A 27,533-nucleotide genomic window follows, 5' to 3' on the forward strand; every position below is an offset into this window, starting at 1 on the left:
GAAATAGACCTTTTACAGATGAGAAAGCTCAGGCTTTAGGAGGGAAAGTCACTTGACCAAGGTCACACAGCTGGTAAGTGGAAAAACCAGTATTGCGATCAACCAATCAAGAGTCCAGGTCTAGTTCCTATTTTAAGTCTCTTTCCACAAGAAGAGGAAAAGCTAGAAGATAATGAAAATAAAGAAAATGGACCCGGTGGACATTGCCTCTAGTATTTAAAATGGTGGCCCTTTCTTACTCGGAAACAAGCTACAGGTGCTGAAGATTTCTGGGGAGCTATGCAAAATATGCCACCCCCTCTCAGTGACCTTTGTCAAGAATGTCGAACATCAGATAGAGAAGACAGGAAGGCTTAACCAGAAGGAAAATAAAAACCTGGAAAAGATTACAAATTAATCGGAAATTCTAATCTGTAGCCCTTGGTAGCAATTAAGGAGACGGCTATCTGGAACTCCTTCCCTGTCTATTTATAGGAGAAATATGGGGACCCACTCTAGCCAAGACTGCATTAGAGAACGAAAGAAATGTGGCCTTGGCCTGTAGAAGGCTGTTTTCCCAGGAACATCATCAATACATTATAAACAATAATCATGATGCTTTTCAGTTCTTCCAGGAGCTCATTAATGCGGACCTTCCATTGACATAGATCAAAGCTTGTCTTTATCTCTTTAGATATCATCCTTTGGTTGGTTGTTGTCCTTCATGCTAGACAAGGACCAAAATGACGTTACTATATCAGGGTCAAGGTACAGTGCATCTGGCTATGGCTGATCAGACCAATAATGAGTTCGGAAGGCTCTGTCATAGATAGGACTGAAGAATTTCTGATCCAGTAGCCAGCCTACTGAGAAACCTCTCTAAACTTAGCTAGGCTGGTGCTTGAAAGACACACATATACAGTTGATCATCTGAATGAACCCAAATTTCCACTGTATTTTCAGTGGCGTGAAATTAAGGCCTGGAATTTGTGGCCTTGAGTGCTTGGATGGGATCTGGGGAACTGTTTTCATTACATATGTGGAAACTTGGATACAAGCTATACCTGGATTTTATTTGGGAGATTTCCTGAAATAACCCCAGATGGGGGGAGGGTAATGAATCGATTAATTAATCAGCAAAGTTTTATTAAGTACAAGGCCATATGCTAGACAGAAGGATACAAAGAAAGGCAAAAACAGCCCCTGCCCTCAAGGAGCTCACCCTGGTCTTCCTGACTTCAGGCTCAGTGCTCTATCTACTAAGCCACATAGCTGGGTTTGGGGAAGGCTTCCTGTAGAAGGTTGGATTTTAGGTATTCAGTGTCACAGGACTGAAGAGCATAGAGGGGTTGGGGTGGTTATGTAAGGTGTAAGAAGACTGGAAATCAGCAAGCATTTATTAAGTGCCTCCTATGTGCCTAGCAGGCATTAGGGACCCTAACTTTAGGGATGTTCCAGGGTTATATGTTGAGCCTGAGAGGAAACGTAGCATAAATTTTGAGGGGCCATGCTAGATTTTATCTAGTTCTGGGCTGACCTAGTTGAAATATAGTGCACTTGTGAATGTGAAGTGGTTCAATGGGATGCAATGGAGACTAAATCTCAGCTTACAAGGCCATCCCAACTTCTTGGGAGACCTTTATACTGGTGTTGTGGAGGGGCTTTTTCTCAGATCATCAAAATGAAGACCAGGCTGATAATACTTCCACTGCTTTGGTGATAATAGAATCAGCTGACTTCAGCATCTAGAATAATTAATTAGAATAGGAAGCTAGTGTACTTCCTTCTCACTCACACCCTCTACTCATTTGCTCTGAGGCAGGCTCCCCAGCAACGACCTCTGGATGTCTTGAGGCTTCTTTCTCACCAACATAAGGCAGTCTCCAGGTGTCTCTCCTCAGCTCCCTTCCAACTGTATTGGCTTAAAAAGTGTGTGAATGAATGGCATGAATATGATCATAGTAATTCTAAAGTAGGATGAGGTGTCAGAATGCCTGAAGATGGTACAGAATATTATAAAACACACCTGCGAAACGAAAAAAAAGGGCAAAGTTGTAATTCCAACATTATAAATCTAACATTGCAACGTTGCAATTCCTTGTAGTCATTTGCAAAACAGAAAAAGTAGATGCAAGTGTTTCAGAGATAGAAATGGAATGTCTTTTAGCTGTATAGACTGCAGATTACAATCAAAACCACATTCCTCTTGAAGCAGCCATTTGGACAAAAGCTTCGAATTTATTTAAGGCAGAGAAAGAAAATGGAAATGGAGTGGAGAGTAAAGGAAACTTTACTGCTATTGTTGGTTGGTTCAACATCATTAAAAGTCTAATTTAATTGCATACTGTTAAAACAAAATTGCTGGAAAGGCAGCCACTGCAGATGAGGACCAAGTAGATAACCACCTTGATATTTTGAAAAAATAATTGAAGGTGGATACACTGATCAACAAACTTTTAACGTGGATGAAACTTAATTCTGGAAAAGGATGCCTTCCAGAGCTCACGTTTATTAAAAAACAAAACAAAACAAAAAAACCCACCCTGGATTTAAAGTTGAGGATTGCCTAACACTTATCTTGGAAGTTAATACAGAAGGGCATTTTAAATTAAAACCAGCACTTGTTTATGACTTTTGAAATGCTTGAGCTCAAAGGCTACAACTATTCATTGTTTCCGGTTCTTTGGTGGCCAACTAAGAAAGCATGGGTGTTTCCAAAGACTTGTTTTTGAGTTATTTTAACCCACCTTTTGATATCCAGTTTAAAGTATTTATTACTGATTTTAGATAATGCCCCAGATTATCCAATCACACTTGTCATTGTGGGAGAATGTGAGTTTGCAAATTTGAGGAGAAGCAGGTAAAGCTCCTTCCACCTACCAGTTATTTATGAAGCATTAAAGATCAGTCTACACTGTTAAAAATATTTCAGATGATGATTTTTTTTCATATCATCAGTGTAGTCTTATCTTTAAGTATGATATTTAGTAATTGAAAATTTTTTAAAAATTTGCTTTCTATAATTACTTTTATTTTGTAATAAGCGTGAATCAGAAATACATTTGCTTCAAAGTGCTGTATTAGTATAGCCCTTAGTACAGTGCCTGGCACATAGTAGGCACTTGATAAATGTTGAGTGATTATTGAAGTATGAGTGATTATTAACAATCAGTTCACCCTACTGCTTTCAGAAGCTAAGCCATCCCAGTCAGATGATAGTTGATTGTTTTTAATGAAATCAGTGATGATAATGCCCAGAGAGAGCATTAATCTCACAGGACTGTGTGGTGAATAAATGGGATTATGTATGAAAAGTGCTTTGGAAACCTTAAAGGAACTAACTAAATACTATTATTTATAAACTCAATGAGCCTCAGTCTTCCTCTTCCATGAAACCATGATAATTATGCCTATAGAATCTTGCAGGGGGGAGTGGTATGTGGTTTGGTTTATTTTCAACTAGATGGTGGGTTTCAATGGTTGGTTGGTTGGTTGTTGTCCTTCCTTCTCAGAGGACCAAAATGACATCACTATGCTAAAGTCAAGTTTCAATGTATCTGACTGTGGCTGATCAGACCAACACGAGCTCAGAATGCTCTACCACAGGTCGGGCACAAATAGTCCGTGTGAACATTTGGGGTGGATGCTCCAAATCCGCGCATCTTGCATTTCCTCAGAGGTGTTTCAGTTCTGCTTTGCTCACAGAGCACAGCACCTTCTCTGATGTGAGCACACCAACGGTAAAGAGAACTTTCATTGAAGAATGAATCCCTCATCAGGGAAGTTTCTCTTCTAAGGCAGATTGGCCCTTTCTTAGCAGTTCACCATCTCGGAGAGAGCTGCCTGGGGCCATGGAGAGGTTCTGAGACTTCCCTAGGGTCCAGCGTCACCCAGACAGTAGGTGTCTGAGTCCCTGCTTGAGTTTCAGTCTTCACAACTTGGAGGCAATTTCTCTGAGATCGAATACTAAGAGATAGTGCACGTCCTGCCAAATTCAAGATCCCGCAGCTATAATGGCAGCTGTTAATTTTCCTGGATTTGAATAGTATCACATTATTTTTTTTCCTTGTCCTGCCCAACGCTTCCCCAACCTTCTTGAGCTAATAATGGCTAACATTTATGTAGCCATTTACTGACTGTGGCATTTGTCACATTTCTTATCTTATTTGATCCTCACGCTAATAACCCTTAGAAGTAGATGCTGTCAATATCCTCATTCTACAGACAAGGAAATGGAGGCAGATAGTCTCAGTAGCTTGCCCAAGGCTATCCAGTCAGAGGTAGGATTTGAACTTGGGTCTTTTTTGGCTCCAAGTCCAACTCTTTTCACTGTGACACCTAGCTTCCTCTGTGATGATAAAGAATGGCTGGAATTCAAGTGTTAAATGCTTAACTTGGAAGTGATTTTGGTTAGTTGTCATGGAAGACCTCCCTTACTGACATCGCTCATCCATTGCAACAATGGCCCATATGTGCTCACTGAAATGGACCTTCCCTTTCCTGGAGGCTGACTGGACAATAAAGCTGGAATAAGAAAGCTTTAGGGACTGAAGTCATCTGAAATTATTTCAATGCTGACACATTATCAACTTATTCATCTCTGCAGTGTTTTTCTGATGTAAACAGGACTTGCCTAAAGTGGTAAGAAGGAAGGTCATTGGAAATGTTGGATCCACTTCCAAGAGGAATTATTTGCCTCAAGAATGCAGCATTGGAAAGGTGATCCCACAACCTACTTCACTAATTGGCAGAGCTGGAATTAACCAAAACCAGACCTGGAGCAAATGCAGTTGGCGGCAGGAGGTCAGTGTGTGGGAAGCATGCCCTCCTCATGCTGGCCCCATGAGGCAGAGCCATATGCTCAACCATCGCAGGGGCATCATTTGAAGATTATCTTTCACAGCATCCTCAGTGCGAGGAAACCTTTTTTCAAATTTTATTTTTAAGTTTTAATTTCCAGTTCCAAATTCTCTCCTCCTACCCACTGAGAAGGCAAGAAATGATACCCTATACATATGAAGTCATGCAAAACATATTTCCACATTAGCAATGTTGTGAAAAAAAAAGCAATTACAAGATGAAAAGTGAAAGAAAACATGCTTCAGTCTGTACCCACAGTTCATCAGTTCTCTCTGGAGGTGAATAGCATTTTTCTTTACGGGTCCTTTGGAATTGTCTTGGATCATTCATTGCCTTGATCAGAGTTGCTAAATCTTTCACAGTTGAACACTGTTAAAATATTGCTGTTACTGGGTATGTTGCTGGGGAAACTGTTTCAAAGAGCATGGTCAGATTTAGGTTTAGGCATTTTGGACTAGAAATTCTTCCAAAAGCCTTCACATTTTACTTGGTATTTACTTTAAAATGAAAGTAATGCCAATGATTAATTGCTGGCATTCAAAGGGTGTTTTCTACACGATGAGACATAGCGACATTCTCACAGTGACTCTATGAAGCAGGTGCTATCATAGCCCTGTAGCCCCATTTTTACAGATGAAGAAACCGAAGCTGGTACTGAAAAGGAATCCAACATTTTGGCAAAAATAACCCTCACTTGTGCTCCTTTTAGGCCTACTTTTTTATTCATACTTTCTGTTTTGCCATGTTCAACACTTTTTCAATAAACAATCCTCCCTGCTATAGTTTCTTCCTGTGAAAAGAACAATCCAGCACAACCAGCTTACGTAGCTATTGCAAAGGACCACCTGGGTAACTTTCCATTTTGAAAGCCCAACAAATGTTTTAATTGAAGTCTTCTGGAAGCAACATTTGGCCTTTAATTTTAAAAGCAGTTTTAAGGCCAGGGCTATTTACTTCCCTGCCACGAACGTATCTTTTTTTTTTTTGTCATTGTCACCAAAGCCTCCCCAAAACTGAGGCCTAAAAATAGACCAGTCCTACACTCATTGGCCACATGGTCTTAGCGTTATGCCAAGTACCTCCCACTGAGCGATGAAAGAGGGCCGCCAAGTAGCTTGCCAAGGGTAACAGAGCAAGTCAGCGATAGGGATGGAGTCCACAAACTTTTGAATCTCAGCTCTGTACCCTCTCTCTTTACCTACTGTGAAGTGCACATGCCAGGCCCTAAATATTTTTTCTCTGACAAATTACAATGCAGTCCTATCAAATCTATCTGCCTTCCTAGTCAATTTTAAATTAAAAACATCCCAGGCAGGCTGTTGGCAAACTACTTGAGCCCTGTTTCCTATTAGCCACCATAGTCTCTTAATATTGTCTCTGTAGCTAATTACCCAAAATATATTCTGCATTCCCTCTCTGTTCACCTCCCACTTCTCTACCTCCCTCCCACCTGATCACCTATCAGAATGTTTCATTTATAACATTTGGTCATTTCCAAGAATAACCAAATTCCTGTTCTATTTTTAACTCACGTCCCCAAAGGAGGAAAGCAAGGTCCACGAAGATACAGTCTTAGAGGGTCAGATGAAGTGCAATGAATCTCAATGATGCAGAATTGTGTGGCTCAGGAAGAGCCGTAGGCAGCTTGTATAGAAAGTACTAGCCCAAAGGAAGCTAATCTACTTTGAGGAAGGGTAAAGATAAAGACATTGGTCACTTAAACTGAGGAACAATTTTTGCAGATAAGATACTGAGGCCCTGAGAGGAGAATCTTGCCCTCACACACTAAGTCAGAATCATTAGGACTAAGGTATCCTGGCTTCAAATCCAGTGACACTTTTGCTCTCTACCACTTAAGGATAGGGATCTTCAGGTATGTTGCTCAGAAAAGCACTGGAAAGGGGTGGAATTCACTCTAAATGCTTGCAAAATGGGCAAAGGAATCCCTTGTTCCTGTCCCCTCAATGGCATGAATTTGTCTGTAAGTCAACAAACATTTATTAAGAGTCTCACATGTGCCAGGTATTAAGTTAGGTGCTAGGGATACAAAGACAAAATTGTTACTGTCCCTGAACTCAAGCTTACATTCTAATTCTAATATGTATAGGACAGCGCGGTACTGTGTCATCAGCTCTGGACTCCTAGGACTTGTGTCTGAAACTCACCTCTGATGTTTCCTACCTTGGACAAGTCACCCAGAGTTCCTCAGTCTCCGTTTCTCCATTTGCAAAATGAAGAGTCCGTTCTAGTTGAGGTCTTTTAGGGTGTACCTGATATTGGCACCTTCTTTCAGATTTGATGTTGAGACAAACTGAGGCACCCATAGGTCACTGAATAGCTAACAAAAGGTATGTTCAGCCCTACCAGAGCAAGTAAACAAAGATACTGTGACACTTTCAAAGGTACTCAGACCCTTACCTTATCTCAATATGGAAATGTGTCTGGTCAGCCAGGCAGTGTGATGACTTGTGTAGTCTTCAGACATCCACTAAGTTGGAGGGACAGTTCTCTTGTCCTGTGATGGGAAAGTACATTTTGCCAGTTGCAGCCTGGCTTGGTTGGGTGGGTGTTCATACTGGAACAAGGAGCCCAGTTATACAGAAATAGTTGCCTTGTCTTTAGTTAGGGGGATCATATGATCCTGTGCCCAGCACAACACGGCATCAATACCTCTACTGTAATGGCTCTAAAGGGCTCTTGCTACTCTTGGTGTTTACTTTCTATGGGCAATTTCACTAGGGTCCTTATAGGTTGGTCATCAATTGCTTTCTTAACCCCATGTTTCAGGAGCCACATCCAAGCTCCCTTAAGAAAAGGGTGTCATTATTTTCTGCCTACCTAGCAAAGTGGTAGGTAGGCTTTGTGACTCCTGCCCCCATTCCCAGAGCACCTGTTCACACTGAGAGCAATATCTACCAAGTCACAACTTTCCCAACCTCTTGTTCAGATTTTATCAGTTGATCAACTCACACCTGCATTGTTGTGCAGCAGGGGAGATGGATAACTAAAGTCTGAAGCCATTTTGGTGGGGCCCCACCTAGAAGGGAGGATCTAATAGTCCCAGGTAGGCTGGTCTGGTAGGTAAACGAAAAATATGACATCTGACGTAACAACCACCACCACCAAACCAGACCTACAACAAAGGTCAAGGAGAGATAATTTGAGAATCACTGCATACCCCAAAAACCATTATTTTTAAAAAGTCCTGGACATTCTATTTTAAAATTAATAAATGAAAACTACCAAGATCTATTAGAACCAGAAGTAAAGCGAAGACAGAAGGAATTAATAGCCTGAAAGGAGCCCCCAAAGGAAAAGTACTAGAAATGTTATAGCCCAGATTATAGCGCTCTCTCTCTCTCTCTCTCACACACACACACACACAAGTATTTATAAAGAAGTAGTTCAAATACTAAAGAAACAGTCAGAATCACACAAGATTTAGCAGCCATCAGAAAGCCATAGAAAGCTTGCAATAAGATAGCTCAAAAGGCAAAAGAGATAGGCTTACAGCCGTGAATAATTTACCCCAAAAAGTTAAGTACAATCCTATGTGAGAAAAAAAAAAGGGCCTTTACTGGAAGAGAGAACTTTCAAGCATTTCTGATGAAAAAGATCACACCTGAATGGGAGCTCTGAAGTACAAACACAAGGCTGCAGAGAAACCTAAAAAGGTGGATTTATTTGAGCAATTGGAACGAGCTGTATGATGATATGGTGTGAGCAATCTAATCGAGGGAAAACCAAATGTCCCCTCAGGACCTGAACCTGAATGCCTTCAGAAGGTATTGAGGGACTTAAATACTAGAAGGACCAGGCACATTCGCTGACAAATTCTGTCCCTTGGCAGGGAAGGAAACAAATAGAAATCAGACAGAAAGGACCAACTGCAACTTTGTGAATAGTACATTAAATTGCTCCCTTTCTCCAGCTCTGTTTTAGCTTTCAATCATCTAATTACCGCTGTTCTTTCTCTACTTTATAATTAAACAACTTTGAAAATACCTTGGAATCAGCAAAGAAATCAATTTTTCATGCAGAATAAGTAGGCTTCCTGTAATTTATTTGAGTAATTTTTCAGCAACAGTTACAAAAGTTTTAAACTTTTTTAATACTCTTGATAAGAAAATAAAATTTAAATAAAAATACATTTTTAACAATACAACACACAAATGAAAACTACAGTTTTGATAACTTACACTTCAAATTGGACCATAAGCAAATATTAATTGTTAGGTTAATAAAAATGCAAGTAACTTAACATTGGCATCAGTATGGGACAATCATTTGACTCTGGAATGACTTGCACATTTTTAACATCCTGTAATGACATCTGAAATTTAGGCTGGGTGGTTTTCTGCCTTTATAGGATGTACCATCAGAGCAAATTAAAAGTGCTTTTGTTAAAAAGTCTCTATTGGAAGGGTTTCTGAAAAATGAACTTTAGGTGACATGAGTCTTTGTTGATAAATAACTGAAACTAGCTTAAAAAAAACAAAAAAAATCAGTTGTAAAAACAATGAAGCCTAATTTTTACTTTCATCATTATCACAGTGATATTTTAAACTTATTTTAGCAAATAAAATATTTAAGTTTGATCAATAAAGTATATACCCTGGAGTCAAAAATCTTTGCTTTGGCTTTGTCACCTGATTTAAAGGCTACTTAAATTTTTAGAAGATCTTTAAGTCTATAATTAAGATTTACATTATTTTTGGCTCATTGAAATCAATGGGGTAGGTCAGCTGGGGCAAATAGTTAAAGGAAGAACCAGTAATAACTAACACATAAGGACACATCCTTCCCATCGCCCACCCCTTTCTTCTTGCTTTTCAGGATTCCAGGGTGACTCAGGGTACCAAGAGACCAATTCTGGTCAGGGAACAGACTTGGGAATCAGAAGGGTCTAGGTCTAGGATCTAGGAAGATCTAGAAAGTGAACAGATGGAAAAAGCTAAAGAATATTACCGAGCAATTTTGAGGAGTGTGAAGTCACAGAAGTAGGCTTCTACTATGTTGGTCCCCCACTAATTCTTTTAACTAAGCCAACCTTACAAAGAAAACTCATTTATTTATGTTTCTCATTCTTAGACTGAGTCCAGACCAGGGCATTCCAAACTGGTGGTCTGAGTGACATGTGGACAAGTGGATGACCAGTGTTTCGTCACTATAGACAAAGCTTTGCTCATGACAAATGCTATCTGTCTTCTTTAAGGACAATGACACCTGAGCTTGCAAGTACAGGAGAGAATTTCTCTTGCCTTTAGGAATCCCGGAGTAAAACAGTTACTGTTGAGGCCTCAGCAGCAGTTACCTCGACTGGCACAGGACATAGGTAGGTAGCTCATGGTTCTTTTAGGCAGGGGGAGTTCAAGGATTGACAAGGTAATATGTTAAATTCACATGCCAAAATATATTATGAACTGTAGCTTATGTTTAAAAACATCAACACCACCAATACAACGTAATCCAGACTTATATTGATAAGTCACAGTTTGAAACAGAAAAACATAAATACTCCAAGAACGAAGTACCATAGGGAGTGTTTCTGCATTTAAAAAACAAGAGAGTACCATAGTTTTTTAATACTGATGAAGCAACATTTATGCCTCTTAACATCTGCAAAGAGGCAATTGGCTTCTACTGCTTCGATATAATTATCATTTTTAGGGCAAATTATTAGAGAAAACAAAATTCAAACTTTTGACAGGCAAAACTCGCTAAACCAAATTCCAAACTGGGTCTAGCAAATTTCCAAGCAACACAAATGCAATACAAACACGTTCACTTAAGAATTGTTTTTTAGAATCAAAAAGACAAAAACAAAAACAACCCCCCCCCCCATTGATCATTCAACTGATCATTAGATCATCAGATACTACAAGGTATCTAATGCACAACCTGGGACAGGCCAGATCTGTAAAGTGCTCTGAGTGATTATTCTGGAGTAAAATTCTTTAATGTGAGATGAGCTGGGCCTACTTAGGCCCTTCATTTTTCAGGAAATAAGTGAAGTCAAGTGATTTTTCTAACCGTCATCTTTCACTGTATCTTTTTTTTCATTTTCAGAAAAAATAACCGTCTTCAGAAGTGATAATACCCTGAATTTTCTATCAAAGAAAAAATGAGTACCTGATTTTTTTTTTCTTTTTAAAACACATAGTGGTCTCATCTTATTTTCACCTGCCATTACTCATTCCAAATGTAAACAAGATGCACAAATTCCCTGATTTCTCCTACTTGAATCATATTTAAATTTTAAAAGCAAGCACTGGTTTACCTACCAACCTGGCAGTTTTCCAAAGTATCTGCTTCAGTCACCTTTGTGACCTGTTATGATCAATGGATTATCAAAGAAAATTATTATTTTGAATAGGGAGCTCTCTCTGGTTGTCCTAAATGGAGAGCTCTGGATAGGTTGGTGCCATGTGTTGGAATTTTCTATTGCAATAAACTGTTGGCAGCATATAAGCAGGCACTGGTGGTGAACACAGGTTCTCAGACTACAGACAGATTATGAGAAGCTGTCTGTAATGCGAGATTATAGCCTTCATCAGAACTTATTTCCTTAGAAATATTCTTTCCCATTAAAAGCCGTTGCAGAAACATGGCTGCAAACACAGTTGATATGAAAAGAACCTTGATTTGAAAATTTTCTGGCAATACAACACAGGGAGTAAGCCTCAATATGGCTTCCCAAACAGTTCCATCTATTACATATTAAATACAGTGTGAACACAGATAACATTGAAGCCAATGTCCATTCTTAATACTCTGGACAGTCTGTATTATGAATTAAAAAACTCCAATAAAAACAGTAATTCCAGTTTCTTCTGAATCAGTTGGTCATATTCTAATCCAATTAGGACACTTTCCCAACAATTGGATTTTCCCTGAAAAAAGATGAAAAGTAATTGTAAATTCTTGGGACAAAAAACAAAAAAGAATGTCAACTGTTTTTGTTACCTTACTTTATAAACCGCAACCCTAAAATGTTATCTCTTTGAAAGAAAACAATATGGAGATACGCTGAATTATTATATATAATTATGATTTAATATTTTCATGAAATAAAAAAGCTTTATCTGTTTCTTACTTTCATCATCATTTCCATTATCATAGAAGCAGAGGATTTAGAGATAATACAGTTCAAAACCCTTATTTCACAGAGGAGGAAAATGTGACAAAGTAATTCAGCTGCTAGGCAGCAGCCCCAGGACTGGAATTCAAGTGTGATGACTCCCAAGCCAGGCCTCTTCTTTCCTCATCACTACAACTCACTACCAAACACATGATAATAAACGACACATACATTTAAAGATCAGATGTGGGAAAACATGGGTTCTATAGTTGTACCACTATGGTATCTATTATTTAACCTCCTTTCTATAACATGCCCTGGTGTGATCTTGCCAATTAATTAGCTAATTTGATGAGATCACATGAAGGATGACAGCATAACACTGAAGTGAACAATTGTCAGGGAACTTACTGTACTGAAAAATGAATATATAAAACAAGACTACCATGTTTAGAATCCAAGTTTTCTAATCATCTCAGTTTTTGGTCCATAAAAAATAAGAAAAAAGGACTGTGGGTCTAACTAGGGAGTCATATGGATGGGCCTCATTCACTTTGGCTGCTGAAACATCACCATCAGTAAATTGTTTGTTTACATTTTAGTTTTCAAAGAGCTTTACAAACAGCTCACTGAATCCAAACAGTGAGAAGGAAGAAAATCCATTCATTTCCTGGAGGCTTATGAACTCTTACAAAACACCATTTAGTGCCTAGAAACTTAAAACATCTAGCAATGGCTAGTTAGTTTTCAGTTCTGCACATTGTGGATTATCTGGTGGGACCAGGGGTTTTCCTTTCAAGTATATGGTTGGGCTCTGGGCCAGCATCAGGGGCAAGTCAAGAGGCAGCAGATAGCAAGCCCAGAGGAGAGTGAATTTGTACTGTATCAGAATGACAGTACTAAAAAAATCTAAGTTCATTTGGGGCTACCTGTTTTAAGCAGTCCTTCCTGCTCCTCCCCCCCATTTGCCTGTAAAGCCAGGAAGTGGCTAAAGTACCATGGGGAAGGTCTATAAAAATCCATACAAGCCAAAGAACTTTCAAGATCACCAAAATCCATACCTAGCCTCCTCTTTTTATTCGTAGACCTATTTTAATTAGTCAAGCAGGAAGCTGATTTTATAAGATCTCAATCTTGTTGAGATAAGTCATCTTGTGTGACTGTGGGGGCGGGGTATGTGGGTCTATTTTTCCTGAGATTTCTATACATGGCCTAAAATTCAATTAATCAACTATTTATCTGCTACATTTATTATATTTAAGGTCTGTGTTAACTATTGAATCTGAATCAAGGCTCTGTTCTGGCTTCCCCTCTGGCTCCAGCCTGCCGCCCCTGGATGACGCCCCTACCTGTGCTGGCGCCCGGCTGTTGCCTGGCTCCTGGCATCCCTCAACCCGTTTGTGCTCAGCTCTTTTTATCCCTCTGTACACATTTTGTAGACATGTATCTGAGGAGGCAGCCAATCTTCTCAGTATAATACAAGGTCTCTGAGGACAGGAGTGGTTGTGTCTGTATTCTCATTCCCACTGCTCAGTAAGACAATGTACTGGATTAGAGAGTGGGCCAGCCTCAGACTCCGCACAACGCAGGCCAGTCACCTTGCTTCTCAGGCCCTGAGACACTCCTTAAGACTTTAAGTTGCAGAACAGTGGCCAAAAGACATTGACAAGAGGAGTTTCCTGTCTTGCAGCTCCCACACCAATGTACACACTCCCCTGTCCCCCACCATGTAAGAGCAGACACAAGTGGTACATGAGCCAACGTCAGCACAGTGGGTGCAAAGGAAGGCTGCGTTTGGAGGTGGAAGACCTGGGGTCTGAGACCCAGATGAATGTGTGTATATGTATGTGTATGTTCTTTAAATATCCATAAATACGGCCTTTTCCACAGAACATATCTTCGTACACCCTGTCATCGAAACAATTTTGGTTACATCATTCTCGCTGTTGATCCAAACCCTACTCATCCTTTAGGGACTCTGCTCTGATTCATCCTCCTTTATGAAGCCCTTTAGCCTGACCTCTCTTGCTACACAAACGTTTCACTACATCAGAGATCTGTGACTCAGCTGGTATGGGGACACCCTCCTCTGAGGCAGACTGAGACCCATCTCTAACTCCTCAGTGACAAAGCTGCCTGCCCCTCCCTCACCGTGGATGCCTTGCTGGACCATCTCAAAGATGAGATGAGCCTTTCTAATGTCAAGGTTAACTTTACCCATCATGCCATGATACTTGTGCATAAGCACATACACACATATGATGTCTGCAACAAATACTCACTCACTACCATATTTGGCATTAGTTGATCTCTTCTTTCTATACTTTTCATGAGGTTCATTTAGCTCTTCAAGGATGACTTTTATTTGCTGAAGTGTTTTAAAAGTTGTTACGGAGTCCTCAATTGTAAGATAGGAATAGTCATCTGGCTCTGTCCGTGGTCCTTGGTAGACTGCTATACTCCCACAAGCCTCTACCAAGGGGAGAAAACATTTGATTAGGAAATTATCCTAATTTCTATCAATATAACCTCTCCCTTCCTCTCTCTCTTTCTCTCTTTCCCTCTCTCCTTTCGGCAAAAAAAAAAAAATTAATCTCTTAAGAAAAATAGTTATGTAATTTAAATTAACCATGCCACATAAGTCGTACTGGTAAGGATTATCCAAGTTACATACCATCTTCTGAAATATCTATAAGCCCTAAGATTTATCAGGAATGGCATCTATTGACTCTACGTAAACTGCAGCCTTTTAAATTACAATTCCCAAACAATTCTTCACCAAGACTTTAGCATTGAGAGGTCTTTCTAAAATGTGGCTGAAGAACCAATTTTGTTGCTGTTGCAACTAGGTGGTTCAGTGGCCGGGCATAGAGTAAGGAAAACTCATCTTCCTGAGTTCAAATCTAGCCTCAGACACTTACTAGCTGTGTGATCCTGGGCAAGTCACTTAACCCTGTTAGCCTCAGTTTCCTCATCTATAAAATGAGCTGGAGAAGGAAATGGCAAACCACTCCAGTATCTTTGCCAAGAAAGCCCCCAAAACAACAAGAGTTCTCCAATTAGTATTTTCTGGTTTTTTCCTGTCCCCTACTTTCTTTTTTTCTCCTTCTAATGGGCTTTTCTCCCTCAACAAAAATGGAGGATGTACAGTCGAATATAAAACACTATAATTACTATATAGCAAATATATAACTCTAGGACAAGATGAGATTTTAATTTTTGTTTAAAGCATATTTAAAACATATACTGTCATTCAGTGTTGTGTGTCTTAAGCATTTGGATCAATATTTAAAGGAGTATGAACTGTAACCTTCACTTTCTAGTCTGAATTTCGGTAGTGGTGCTAAGTAAAGGGGAAATGATCAAAAGATGCATAATGCATGGGTGGAGATAAGAAATGTCTGCTAACTTCTTTATCAGTTCCTCACACTTCTTGTATTCTTTCACTAACTTCTCCTATCCCTTCTTTCACTTTACAACTATAGGTTAAAGATGAAGATTAGTCTGATCAGAGTCACGAACAGTGGGACAAACGCTTCTCACGCATGAGCTGTCACTACAGCATTATCTTCAAATGAACAAAAAGAGTAGCATCTTGCTCATTCAGGTTCATCTGGTCATTCACTGACTCACAAATCTGTTTCTGTTATGTCTGGACACAATACATTATTCCTTAGCTACCTACTCAGTGTTCACGCATACAATAGTATGAGAAGGAATATTTATTAACATAATAAAACACTCCTGGTTTTAAAGAAAATTCTACAGTTTGATGGATTCTACTGGTCCTCTCCACCAAAAGGAGTATGATTTTCTTGTGCTAGAACGGGGAGTAGGAAAAGGTTAGGGACTAACATTGTTTTCCTTTCCTCATTTCAGAAATGCTATCTTAAATCACATAGACACAGATAGATTTTAAGTTTACCTTCCATCTTCTGCAGCTTAGGCATGCAGAGGGTAAAAAGGGAATAAATTCTTTCTGTTTCTCTGTCTTCATCAATATCTATTTGGATATCTGCAGGAACACCTCTATGTATAAAACAAAAAAATAGAATTAATATGCTAAGAAGGTAACTTACTCTTCTAAAAGCATTTGCTAATTTGTTTATACAATTAATTATATGATTCCAATGAGAATTATCTAAAGAGACTGATGAGGATGCAAAGGGAACACTCTAACCAAATCAGATATTAAAAGAGATATAGAGACAAAGGAAGCAAACTTGCCTTTGTCCTACAAAAACAGTGCCAAGAATATTAAAGCTCAGAATGCATGAAGGCCGTCGAGGTATAATGGTGGGTAGAGAGTTAGCCTGGAAACCAGACTAGGCCTGGGTTCAAAGTCATGCTTCTGACATAGACTGGCTGTGTGGCTCTGGCCAAGTCATTTAAGCCTTCAATGCTCTAGGCAACTCTTGAAGACATACTTAAATTTCAGAGAAGCTGCTGGTCTGGTTAGTAGAAGGAGTTTCCTTACCCAAGAATTCCCAATCCTAATGAAATCCAGTTCAATTTCTACTTGTTACTAGCAGCAAAACAAGAATGAAAGAATAAAACCTTCACTTGGGTTGGATTTGACAATGATAATGGAAAACAAGAGAGGATGCATAACTGTTTAATTCTCACCACGTTTCTGTTTTCTTTACAAAGGAGAATGACCTTTCAAAGAGAAACTGATCCCCAGAGAAATAAGAACATGTTGAGAAAGCTGCCCAGATGAACTATCACCTTTCAGGGCCCTGAAGGAATTGGTTGGGAGGACGGTCCAGTCATTGCCAATATCTGGAAGGCCAGAGGACATGGGAGAGGGACCCTAAGCCTAGAGAGGATAAACACTGCCCCAATTTACAAAGAAGGGAAAAGAACAGAATCTGCCAGGGAGTCTGATTTAGATTTTCAGGAAAATTTTAGTAAGGATCACTAGAGAAATGGTTGGCAAATATGTAGAGAAAGAAGCTGTGATAGCAAAGTCAGCATGCCTTCATTAATAACAGGCAACTCCAGGTGATGATGAAGAGAAAATGCTGATCTCAGAGTCAGAGTGATCTGAATGCGTATCCTGCCTCCGACATCTCCTGGCTGTCTGACCCTGGACTCCTCACCTGTACAACGGGGAGATAACAGCACTGACCTCACAGGGGCGTTGTGACAATCAGCTGAGATTTTGTCTCTCTGTCTGTATGCATGTATAATGATGATGATGATGATGATAACAATAACATTTACATAGCATTTACTATGTGGCAGGCACTGTAGGCACTTTACATCTATTATCTCATTTGACCCTAACAACAACCTTGGGAGACAGGTACAATTACATTCTCATTTTATAGTTAAGGAAACTGAGGCAGACAGAGGTGAGTGACCTGCCCAGTGTTACAGGGCTTGCAAGCATCTGAGGACAAGTTTGCACTCAGGTCTTCCTGATTCTAGGACTGCCCTCCTCCATCTCCTGTGCCACCCTGGCTGCAATATATACATACATATATATATATATATTTATGTGTGTGTGTGTGTGTGTGTGAGTATGCATATATACACACACATATGTGAATTATACAGTGCTCTGAAAACCTTAAAGCACTATATCAATGTTAGTTACTATTACTGCCTTTCTGGACAGCATTACTAAACTAGAAAATAAGGAGGACTGCAATAGGCCCAGAGGACTTGATAAAGCATCTCCTATTATTCCTGTAGAGAAGATAGGGAGATAGAGATTATATCAGTGATTATCGTGAAATGACAACACAATCCAACAGATTCAGAACTGGTTGGACGGCTTGACTGAATGGTTTAAGTAGAGCACACCAGGGATCTGGACTTGGCTCTACGCTGTTTAAAATGTTATCATGACTTGGATAAAGGAATCGAAATGTGCAGATGCTACAGAACTAGGAGAGAGAGCTAAGACAGTGGATGAGAGAGTCAAGATTCAAAAAGATCTTGCAGCTAGAGCAATGGGCTAAGTCTAAGAGTAAGAAACTTAACAAGTGTAAATGGAAAGTCTTATATTTTGGTTCAAAAAATCAACTTCCTAAGTAAAAAATGAGGAAAGCACAAATAGTAACTGTTTCTAAAAGGAGCTGGGGATATCAGTGGACTGAAAGCTAGTGGCATCATGGACCGTGTTAAGAGTGGCACCTTGGGGCAGCTAGGTGGCCCAATGAGTAGAGCACTGGCCCTGGAGTCAGGACGACCTGAGTTCAAATCCGGTCTCAGACACTTGACACATGTACTAGCTGTGTGACCTTGGGCAAGTCACTTAACCCCAACTGCCCTGCCAAAAAAAATAAAAAGAGTGGCACCTCCCCAGGAATAGGGAGGTGACAGACCCCCTATCTTCTGCCCTCATCAGACTTCATCTGAAGCTGTGTCAGTTCTGAGTGCCTCAATTTAAGGAAAATAGTAAGCTGGAGAGTGTCTAGGCTTTATGTAGAAGAAACAGGATATCCTTAGCCTTGAGAAAAGACGAGTTAAGGAGGATGTGACAGCTGTATTGATGTATTTTGATGGCTGTCATGGAGGGCAGATTTCACTTGTTCTGTCTGGCCCTGGAAGACAGAATCAGAAGCAATCAGTGAAAGTCTGAGAGGGGCCAATTTGTGATTGACAGTGGGAAATACTTTCTAACAATGAGAACTGTCCAGTTGTGGAATAAACCACCTAGAGACGTGGCGGTTATCCGCCTCTTTGGAGGTCTTCAAGTAGAGGCAAGATGACCACTTGTTGGGTGTGTTAAGAGTGAGGTTTGGTATGTAGGTGGTATTAGATAAGAGGTGTCAAAAATGTGGCCCCCACCACTGTCCAGTGCTGCTGAACCAGATTAAAATGTAATTGGAAAATATTTAACAAAAATACAATAGAACACATTTAATGTTATTATGTAGTTTTCCAAAGTCTATATGCAGCCCGCGCAAGACTCTTTTACGTATTGCTTAGAGGCCCCATTTCTCTTTGAGTTTGACACCACTGAACTTTATGACTACAAATCCCTTCCAACTCTCGATTGGTGATTTGGGAATAAAAGCAGAATCTCTGAATGTTTTAGATCTGGAAGTGACCTTAATTCCATAGAGTCCAAGTGCTTCTTTTACATATAACAAAAGCTGAACAACACTGAAAAGACAAACAACTCGGGAAGACTTGAGAATGCTGAACAACGTAATGATCAACCATGATTCTAGTGGACTAACAAAGAAACACGTCACAGAACTGACAGAGAGCGGTGATGGACTAAAGGTGCATATTGAGACATATTTTTTGGACACAGTCAGTCACTAAAAGTTGTCATGGTCCTTTTAGAAGTTATTTGTCCTAATTCTTATAAAATGAGGAAGAGACCACAAAGTCTTGTTTTCCCTAATATATTCAAGCATTATCTTTTAAAGCGTGAAGCAACTTACGCGGTACATGGAGCGCAGCCTGCAGCGTGTTCGCTAGTAGCTCTACAACAAAGCCAGTTTCCATTCAGATACGCAGAGGGATGGTAAGCACTCAGCCTCCTCTGGTTGCAGCGGCTCACCCTGCACAGTACTTCTATCCACTCGCTTGCCTCAACACAATTATTGGCCTGGACATAAAGTGGCTTTTCTATGTGCGGTTTTTCCATATGGATCACTTGGAACATCTGCGTAGGAGTTTAAAAAGAAAGGATCAACGCTGATATTTCTAAAATCTGCATTAATCTGTTTAAAAAACAAAAACTAAGAACCCTTCTGTATTGTTCTTCATCGGGCACTACTGCTACAGCTCATGAGCTCACCTTCACAACAGTATCTGTTTATCCATCAAAGCACTGCAGGAGGCACCTGAGGAAGTTACAAAACTAAGGCACGATCTCTTACTTAAAGGAGCTTATGATTTCTGAGGACACAGGGCATCTACACAAAAGCTATAACAAAACAAACACCAGCAATACATAAGAAATGCATCAAGTGTGATGGGAGTCTATGGAGGAGATGGGTCTTAAAAGAAGGGTGAATTCCTTCTATTCAAAGGAATGGATCAGCACTCTAGTACACTTTTGAGATAAGCGGTGCTAAAGAGAAAACTAAAATACAATTTTAAAGAATTGAACAATAAATCCCAGAGCAGAGGGTCTCAACTTTTTTGTGTCATGGATTATAATCATGTTTTAAATGCACGAAATAAAATATTTAAGACTACAAAGGAAATCAATTATATTGAAATAGTCATTAAAATGTATATTAAAAAATTCATGAACCTCAGGTTAAGAACCTTTCCCTTGAGGAACTGTCTAAAGTTTAGGGAATTATCAATCTGGAAAATTGGTTTTTAGAAGTAAATGTTCTTGATTATTTGAAAATCTTATTTTTTGCAAACCTACCAAAAAACCCAGTAAAAATGGCAAAGACAAAGTTTATTTACCTATAATTTATCGTAAACTACTACATAAACGTGAACTGTAATTTCTCCAAAGGGTTCTTTATGCCAGAAAATATTGCTTTTGGAGGTATTAGTTTAAGGTTCTTCTTATTTTGGCAATTATTAATTGAAATGAATCAATAACCATGTCAAAATCATAAATTTAATTCTTTTCCCTACTTCTTGCTTTGTGATTTTGACATGGTTATTGATTCATTTCAATTAATAATTGCTTATCTCTCTTCGGTACTACTTATCATTTTAAGGAAAACTACTTTCATTCCCATACTAAAGTGGGATTTTTTGTTAAAAACAAAACAGGAACAGGTATTGCATCTTGTCAAAAGCCTTTTTTTTCATCTATGGATATAATCACTATTTGGATTGTTTTTGTTATTAATATCATCAATTATGTTTATAATTTTCCTAATATGGAACCAACTCGGCATCCCTAGCATGAACACAGCCTGGTCACAGGTAAGATCTTAATAACATGCTGCTAGAGTTTCTTTGCTGATATTTATTATTAAAAACTTTTGCATTAACATTCATTAGGTATGTTGGTATAATTTTAGCCTAGGAAACTGTGAGGGTAGTTTATCATTGTTATGATTAGTAAATTTTTTAAAAATTGAGACAGAAACCCCAAATAACAGAGCCATTTCCATTTACAAAGTGGAAGATTTTATAACCAGAAGATGGAAATCTGTACCACATACAGCTTGCTTCTCTTTCCAAGTATGTAACAGATTGAACATACTATTTAAAACCTGTCCTGCTTGTCTGTTTTCTTTTATTCTCTTTTGCGTATTTAAAATACACACACAAATACACACACACATATATATGTATATGCGTATATATGTGCATATATGTATATGTACAAACACACACACACACACACACATACATATATCCATGACCCCTTTCTTTTCTCTTCCCCTGTCTCTTATTTTGGCAATTATCACAATATCTCATCTCCCTGCAACACCCCCTCAAAAAATTTTGAAAGAGAAAAATCCTAATTATTAAATATGCATAGGTAAACGAGACAAAATATGATGCTTGTCATATCCAAAAATATGTGCCTCATTATGTATCTAAAGCTAATTATCTCAATGTCAAGAGATGGGTAGCATGTTTCTCACTAGTCCTCGAGGAATAATCATGGTTGGTCGTTGCACTAATCAGAGTTCTTAAATCTTTTTTGGTTGTTTATTTCCCTTTTCTTCTTTTTCTTATGTTATTGTTATTGCTAGTTATTAGTATTTCTAGCCATCTATAAAATAACAATGGTGATGATGGACATCCTTGCTTTTACCCCTAATTTTACTGGAGAGGCTTCTAGTTTATGCCCATTATATGCTGGCTCTTGGTTTTAGTTGGATACAATTTATCATATTAAGACAAGCTTTTTAGTATTTAACTAAAAAGGAATGGGGGATGTGGAATGTGGGTTGTAGCTTATCAAAAGACTTTTGAATTTATTGCTATAATCATGATTTTATTCTTATTAATATGGTCTATTATGTTTATAGCATTCCTAACACTGAACCAATCCTGCATTCCAGATATAAATGCCATCTGGTAATAGTGTATAATCTTTCTGATATGCTGATATAGCTTCTCTGCTAATATTTTACTTAAAATTTTTGCATCAATAGTCATTAAGGATACTGCTTTATCAATTTTTCTCCCTTGTTTATATATCAAGATCATATTTGTACTAAAGAAATAATTTGGAAGGATCCTTTCTTTTCCTATTTTTGCAGTTCATGTAATACTGGAATTAATTTTTCTTTGAATTTATGACATAACACAATGGCTTCTGAAGGCATTTTAAACACTAAATGTTATTGAAAGGATATTAGAAAATATATTGCTATAATACAAGAGAGAACATACGTTCTTAGAGGAAGGATATGGGATTTAGGTTCAGAGAGACCCCTTCTAGCAGAAAGGATGTGGGAAGATTTCTTGGAATAGCTAGCTCCAGAGTGTGGCCTTAAAGCCTGAAGATTTAAACAGGCAAATATGGTAGTGCAAGATGGCAGGACCATCCAAGACCAGCTAGTAGTCTAGTTTGGCTGGAATGTAGACTGTGAGAAAGAGAGTAGTGTGAAGAAGACTAAAAGAGTAGTTTGGCCATAGAATGTGGAAGGCTTTGCAACAAGTTTCTTGGATAAATGTCTTATTTCCAAGATACATAAGGAACTGATTCAAATTTATAAGAAACAGAATCATTCCCCAACGAACTGATGCAGAGTGAAGTAAGGAGAACTAGAAAAACAATTTATACTATATATTATAATTATTAATTTATACCATAAAACAAACAATTCTGAGACATAAACAATAATGAAGAATGAAAAGAACAGAATGAGGAGAATAATTTTTAAAACAACATGGTGAAAACAACTTTGAAAACCATAAGAACTATGCTATCCATTTACAAACAAATAATAGATTTAGGGTACAGAATGAGACATATATTTTTGCATGTAGCCATTAAGGGAATTTATTTGATTGACTGTGCCTATTTGTTACAATTTTTTTTAATGGAATGGGAAATGGAAGGGAAAATAGACTCCTCTTAATTTTCAAAAAATAGGTGGGAGAGAGGTGCTAGCAATGTGAAATGCTGCACGCACTTTCATACAATGTCACTGTCTTACTAGTTTTACTTAACTGTTTTCGTTACAAGAGACCCCTCACAAAGTGGGGGTAAGCTGTAATATTTGTGATATAAAAACAAAGCACATCAATACAACCTTAATAAAAAGAGAGAGAGGTGGTCACAAGGTAGTTACCAGGAGAGAGCAGTTCCATGGAAGTCAAGAGAGGAGTGAGCATCAAGAAGGAGCAATCAAAAGGGCCAAGGAAAATAAGATTTGAGAAAATGTGACTGGTTCAGTGATTAGGAGGACCTGGGTAACTTTCAAAATAGCAGTTCCCCAGGAGAACGTAAGCTGCTTAAGAGCAAGGACTGTTTCATTTTTTGTCTAGCAACTAGACAACTTTATAAATATTTTTAGAATAAATACTTGTTTAATAAATACTTTTTGAATTCAGTTCAACTGCAAAGTTCCTGCCTGATACTGGCTAATATATAGAGGTTATCTCTGTGGAAGACCAGTCTAGTCAAGGACAGCATTATTCATCACCAGAAACTGTCACTACGTGATGAATTCTTTGACCACAGCAACTCCAGAAAGGACCTCATATATCCTCCAAAGCAAGTTGATATAATATGCTGAAATGTGGTGACATTAATATGAAAATAGGTACCAGGAACAATAGTGAAAAATATACTGAAAAACAAGACTTGGGAAGGGAAAGAGGCAAAAGTCTCCAGTGAATATTTTCTCCAAGAAAAGAGTTGAAAGATATAAGGCAAGGCAATAAGTACACAAAAATCACAAAAAAAGTCAAATTAGCTATAATTTAATGGACAGGAAATGACTAGTTATTCTTGTGGGCATCATTTCAGAATCAACTATCAATGTATAGTTAAGAGATCATCTAGTTAGAGCAAAAGAAAATTAACATTAAAATTTTGAAAAAAAAATAATGATGAAAAGATAGATCCAACCTTAATCACTTAAATATACAGATGACTACGGAAGGTAGGAAATGATTTGAGGTGGAGGGACATTAATTGTCATTATTTGTGAGATAAAGTTAATCTAAGCTGATGATCTGATGTAAAAAAGAGACAAAATGGTCTGGAAATGGCTGTAACCAAAAGATACTTCTCCTCCTTGAAAAGTAGAGAGATATGGTAACCAAAGGCAAAGTCAATAGTATGAACATAAATTAATATTGTAAAACATTATCAGGAATAGGATAATGGAAAAGTATAAGCAGTTTGGCCTCACAAAAATTATAATGACACGGAAGGAGGAAAAGCATCCCATAGAAAGCTTGGCATGAAACCCAACTAAGCCAGATTGTCTTGAAAAAATTTATAGAGGAAAGTGGAAGGACAAATATAGATGTGAAACTGAACAGATGTCTTAGTACTTCTCTACTTTTCTAGTCTCTTTACCCATGACACTGGAATGACTGTCTTTTGGATGGTAACATCTGCATCTACTATGTAAAGAAGTAAAAATGGCACTTAAGTTAATTAGACTGGGAAAATGGCCAGATCTGACACAACATTCACAGGCTGCAAGCCTGGGTGGATGGGAGGATGGTGGTATCCTCAACAGTAACAGAAAAGTTTGGAAGAAGGGATGGTTTGGGAGCAAAGATGAGTTCAGCTTGGTTGAGTATGAGATATCTACAGGCATCTAGTTTGAAATGTTCCATAGGAAGTTGGAGATAAAGAAGGGTTTGGGCTAGAAAAGTAAATTTAGGAATTATTAGCACAAAGATGAAAACTGAATCTATGGGAGCTGATAAGATCACTAAGCGAAACAGCACAGAAGGGGAAGAGATGAGGGCCTAGGAAAAAGGCTCAGGAGATACTCGTGGCATCTAGAGATGAAGATCCAGCAAGGTAGGAGAAGGAACAGTCATCAGACAAGTAGGAGAAGGAGGAAAGATCTGTGTAACGAAGGCCTAGAGGAAAGAGAGTATCAAAGAAAAGCGGCTGATCGACAATGTCAAAGGCTGCAGAGAAGTCAAGAAGGAAGAGAATTAGATTGAATAACTAAGAGATCAGCGGAAACTCTGAACAGAGCAGCTTCGGCTCAATGATGAGGCTGGAAACCAAACTACTGAGAGGTGACAGCGAGAAGAAAGGAACTGAAGGTCCCACCTGTGGATTGCCTTCTTAGACAGATACGATGTGTAGTGTGTATGGATAGATCAAAGGGCCAAAGGGCCGGACTGGTGGTGAGGAACTGAGAGAACAGAAGTTGGAAACTGGAGGAATCTGGCTATGCAGGCAGCAGGAAAGCACCCAACAGGCAGAAAGAGACTGAAGATTAGTGAGACAGTGGGAATGATCAAGGGGGTCAATATGCTGGAAGAAGATGGGATGGAATGGGATCACTTGTGCACGTAGGTTTTGCCTTGGCAAAGAGGATGATCACCTCCTCACGTGAGACAGGGATTAAGAAGGAGGTAGTAGCAAAAGGCACGTGGGTGATGCGAAGTGAGGAGGAGGGGACAAAAGGAAACTCTTAAGAAAAGGCTTTAATTTTTTGAGAGGGTGGGAGTAAAAACCATGGGAGGTCTGAAAAGGTTTGGAAGAGGCACTGGCGAGTGCTCCGGAGAGTGGATTGTTGTCTTGCTATGATGCTGATGCTGTGACAGGAGTAAGCAGAGATTACGTTACACAAATCTGTAGCGTCCTCATTCAGAACTCTTTAGTGATTTTTTTCCAGCCTTGTTCAATATGCTGTGAAGACAAGAGATGATGGGAGAAATCTAAGACTGGGCCTTGGCAGCCAAAGACTGGTAAGTGGATGAGGCTGCAGGGGACTTAAGAAGAAGAGTATTGGGGTGAACATCCTAAGAAGCCAAGATGAGGGAGCAGAGTGTAGTTAGTGCAGGGGTGATGGCCTCGGAAAGAACCGAGGGTTGGAGAGACTGGAGGGCGCAGTGAGGACAAACAAAAGGCTTAGGGACTGTTAGACAGAGGGGAAAATGGAATGACCAAAGATTATGATCAGACAAAGAAATCTCTGAGTTCACAAACAAGGAAATAGAGGAGTTGTGGGTGACAGTAAGAACAAGGGAATGGGACCATTTCTATAAGCAGCTGAGGAGAGGTAGAGGAGGAGATCATGGGAAATGAGGAGCTGGGGAACTGAGAAGTTGGAGAGTTTCAGGGCACTTTGGTGTGAGGGTAGGAGTGGAGGACGAGAGGAAGACTGTGAGTTAGGCACTTAACTCAGTGAGGAATCCTACTACGATCAGTGTAGAGAGTACATCACATACATCATGGATTCACTGAAGTAGCAACATACTTATTTTTACATGTACTATAATGTTAAACGTATTTCCACATTAGTCATGTTGTGAAAGAAGCAGAACAAAAGGGAAAAAAACACAAGAAAGAAAAAACAAAAAACAACAAAAAAGTGAAAATAGTAAGCTTTGATCTGCATTCAATAGTTCTTTCTCTGGATGTGGATAGCATTTTCTATCACGAGTCTTTTGAAACTGTCTTCAATCATTGTATTGCTGAGAAGAGCAAAGTGTATCATAGTTAATCATCACACAATGAGCAATATACTTTTAACAATTCCTACAATTTACCTTGTAGAAAATTTCAATTACTAAAGGGCCTATTTAATGAAAGGTAAATACATTTACTTGTATAACTCACATTTTTCTTATTAAAAGAGCTCTCTTCCAGTTTTTCCACAGCAAGAATGTTTCTGATTGGAATGGTATAAATTGCATCTTTGCCTAAAAAATTAAATGGATATATAAATAGATTGAAATAATCTTGAAAAACAAAAATGAGAAACATCATGAGTAGAAAGTAGACAAAACAATAAACACCATTTGTTACATATTCTTTTCCACTGCATCCTTAACCAATAGGTAGCTTTTTTAGGCTTCAATGGATATCCCATATTCACAAAGAGTCCCAAAAATTATATTTTAATATCAAAATCACAGTTCTTTTAGAAGAAATGTACATTTCACATTCAGGTAAAAGTGTGAATCAGTGTGTGTATGTAAACATATATACACACATGCATGCAAGCATACACACACACACATATACACAGTCTCATCTTGGATGTCTCATCATGTCTGGAGGTGATTCTGGGTTTTTGAAGGCTACGTTATAATATAGTACAATCTCTGTGGCCCTCCTACCATGTTGGAAAGGCTGCAAGTATGAAATGAATGAATTTGTATGTCTGTCATCTGTCAGCTAAGTACAAGGTTCATCACTGAGGAAGTTTGATCGACTAATTAAACCACTATGGAAAAGCTGTGGTCTGTGCTGGTGGTGACAGTGATTATTACATCAATGAAATCAAAAGCCTTTAGAAGTATGTCTATATACACTTACATAGATGCTTTACACTAGAAATATGTGAGGCTTTTTATGAAAGATGAAGAAAATAGAACCAGAACAATTAAGACGTATCAACTACAGCAATGTGTATATATATTTTTAAAAGCAGCAGCAATAAATCCAGATGGGGAAAAACAGAAAAATAGAGGATATGTGGAAGTAAACAGGCATTTTTAAAAATTATCTTATTCAGGTTAACATATACTAAAAACAAACAAACCCATATTGTAAACA

The 27,533-nt window shown here is 38.6% G+C and overlaps 1 protein-coding gene across 2 annotated transcripts in view; it reads right to left on the reverse strand.

The window, feature by feature from the left end:
* Nucleotides 1–8,881: 8,881 nt before the first annotated feature.
* Nucleotides 8,882–27,533, reverse strand: part of RASA2 (RAS p21 protein activator 2) — a 142,412-nt gene continuing 123,760 nt past the window's right edge. Inside the window, exons 20-24 of one of the 2 annotated variants that reach the window (XM_036757558.1) lie at nucleotides 26,592–26,674; nucleotides 19,327–19,550; nucleotides 15,846–15,949; nucleotides 14,203–14,392; nucleotides 8,882–11,732 (exon numbers count right to left, since the gene is read on the reverse strand). In XM_036757558.1, coding sequence (XP_036613453.1) covers nucleotides 11,702–11,732; nucleotides 14,203–14,392; nucleotides 15,846–15,949; nucleotides 19,327–19,550; nucleotides 26,592–26,674 — 632 coding nt within the window. In that variant the 3' untranslated portion in view covers nucleotides 8,882–11,701. The remainder of the gene's footprint in view (nucleotides 11,733–14,202; nucleotides 14,393–15,845; nucleotides 15,950–19,326; nucleotides 19,551–26,591; nucleotides 26,675–27,533) is intronic. The other variant, XM_036757559.1, reaches the window with a different exon arrangement.

The sequence above is a fragment of the Trichosurus vulpecula genome, chromosome 4 (genome assembly GCF_011100635.1).
Source record: "Trichosurus vulpecula isolate mTriVul1 chromosome 4, mTriVul1.pri, whole genome shotgun sequence".
NCBI classification, from domain to species: Eukaryota; Metazoa; Chordata; class Mammalia; order Diprotodontia; family Phalangeridae; genus Trichosurus; species Trichosurus vulpecula.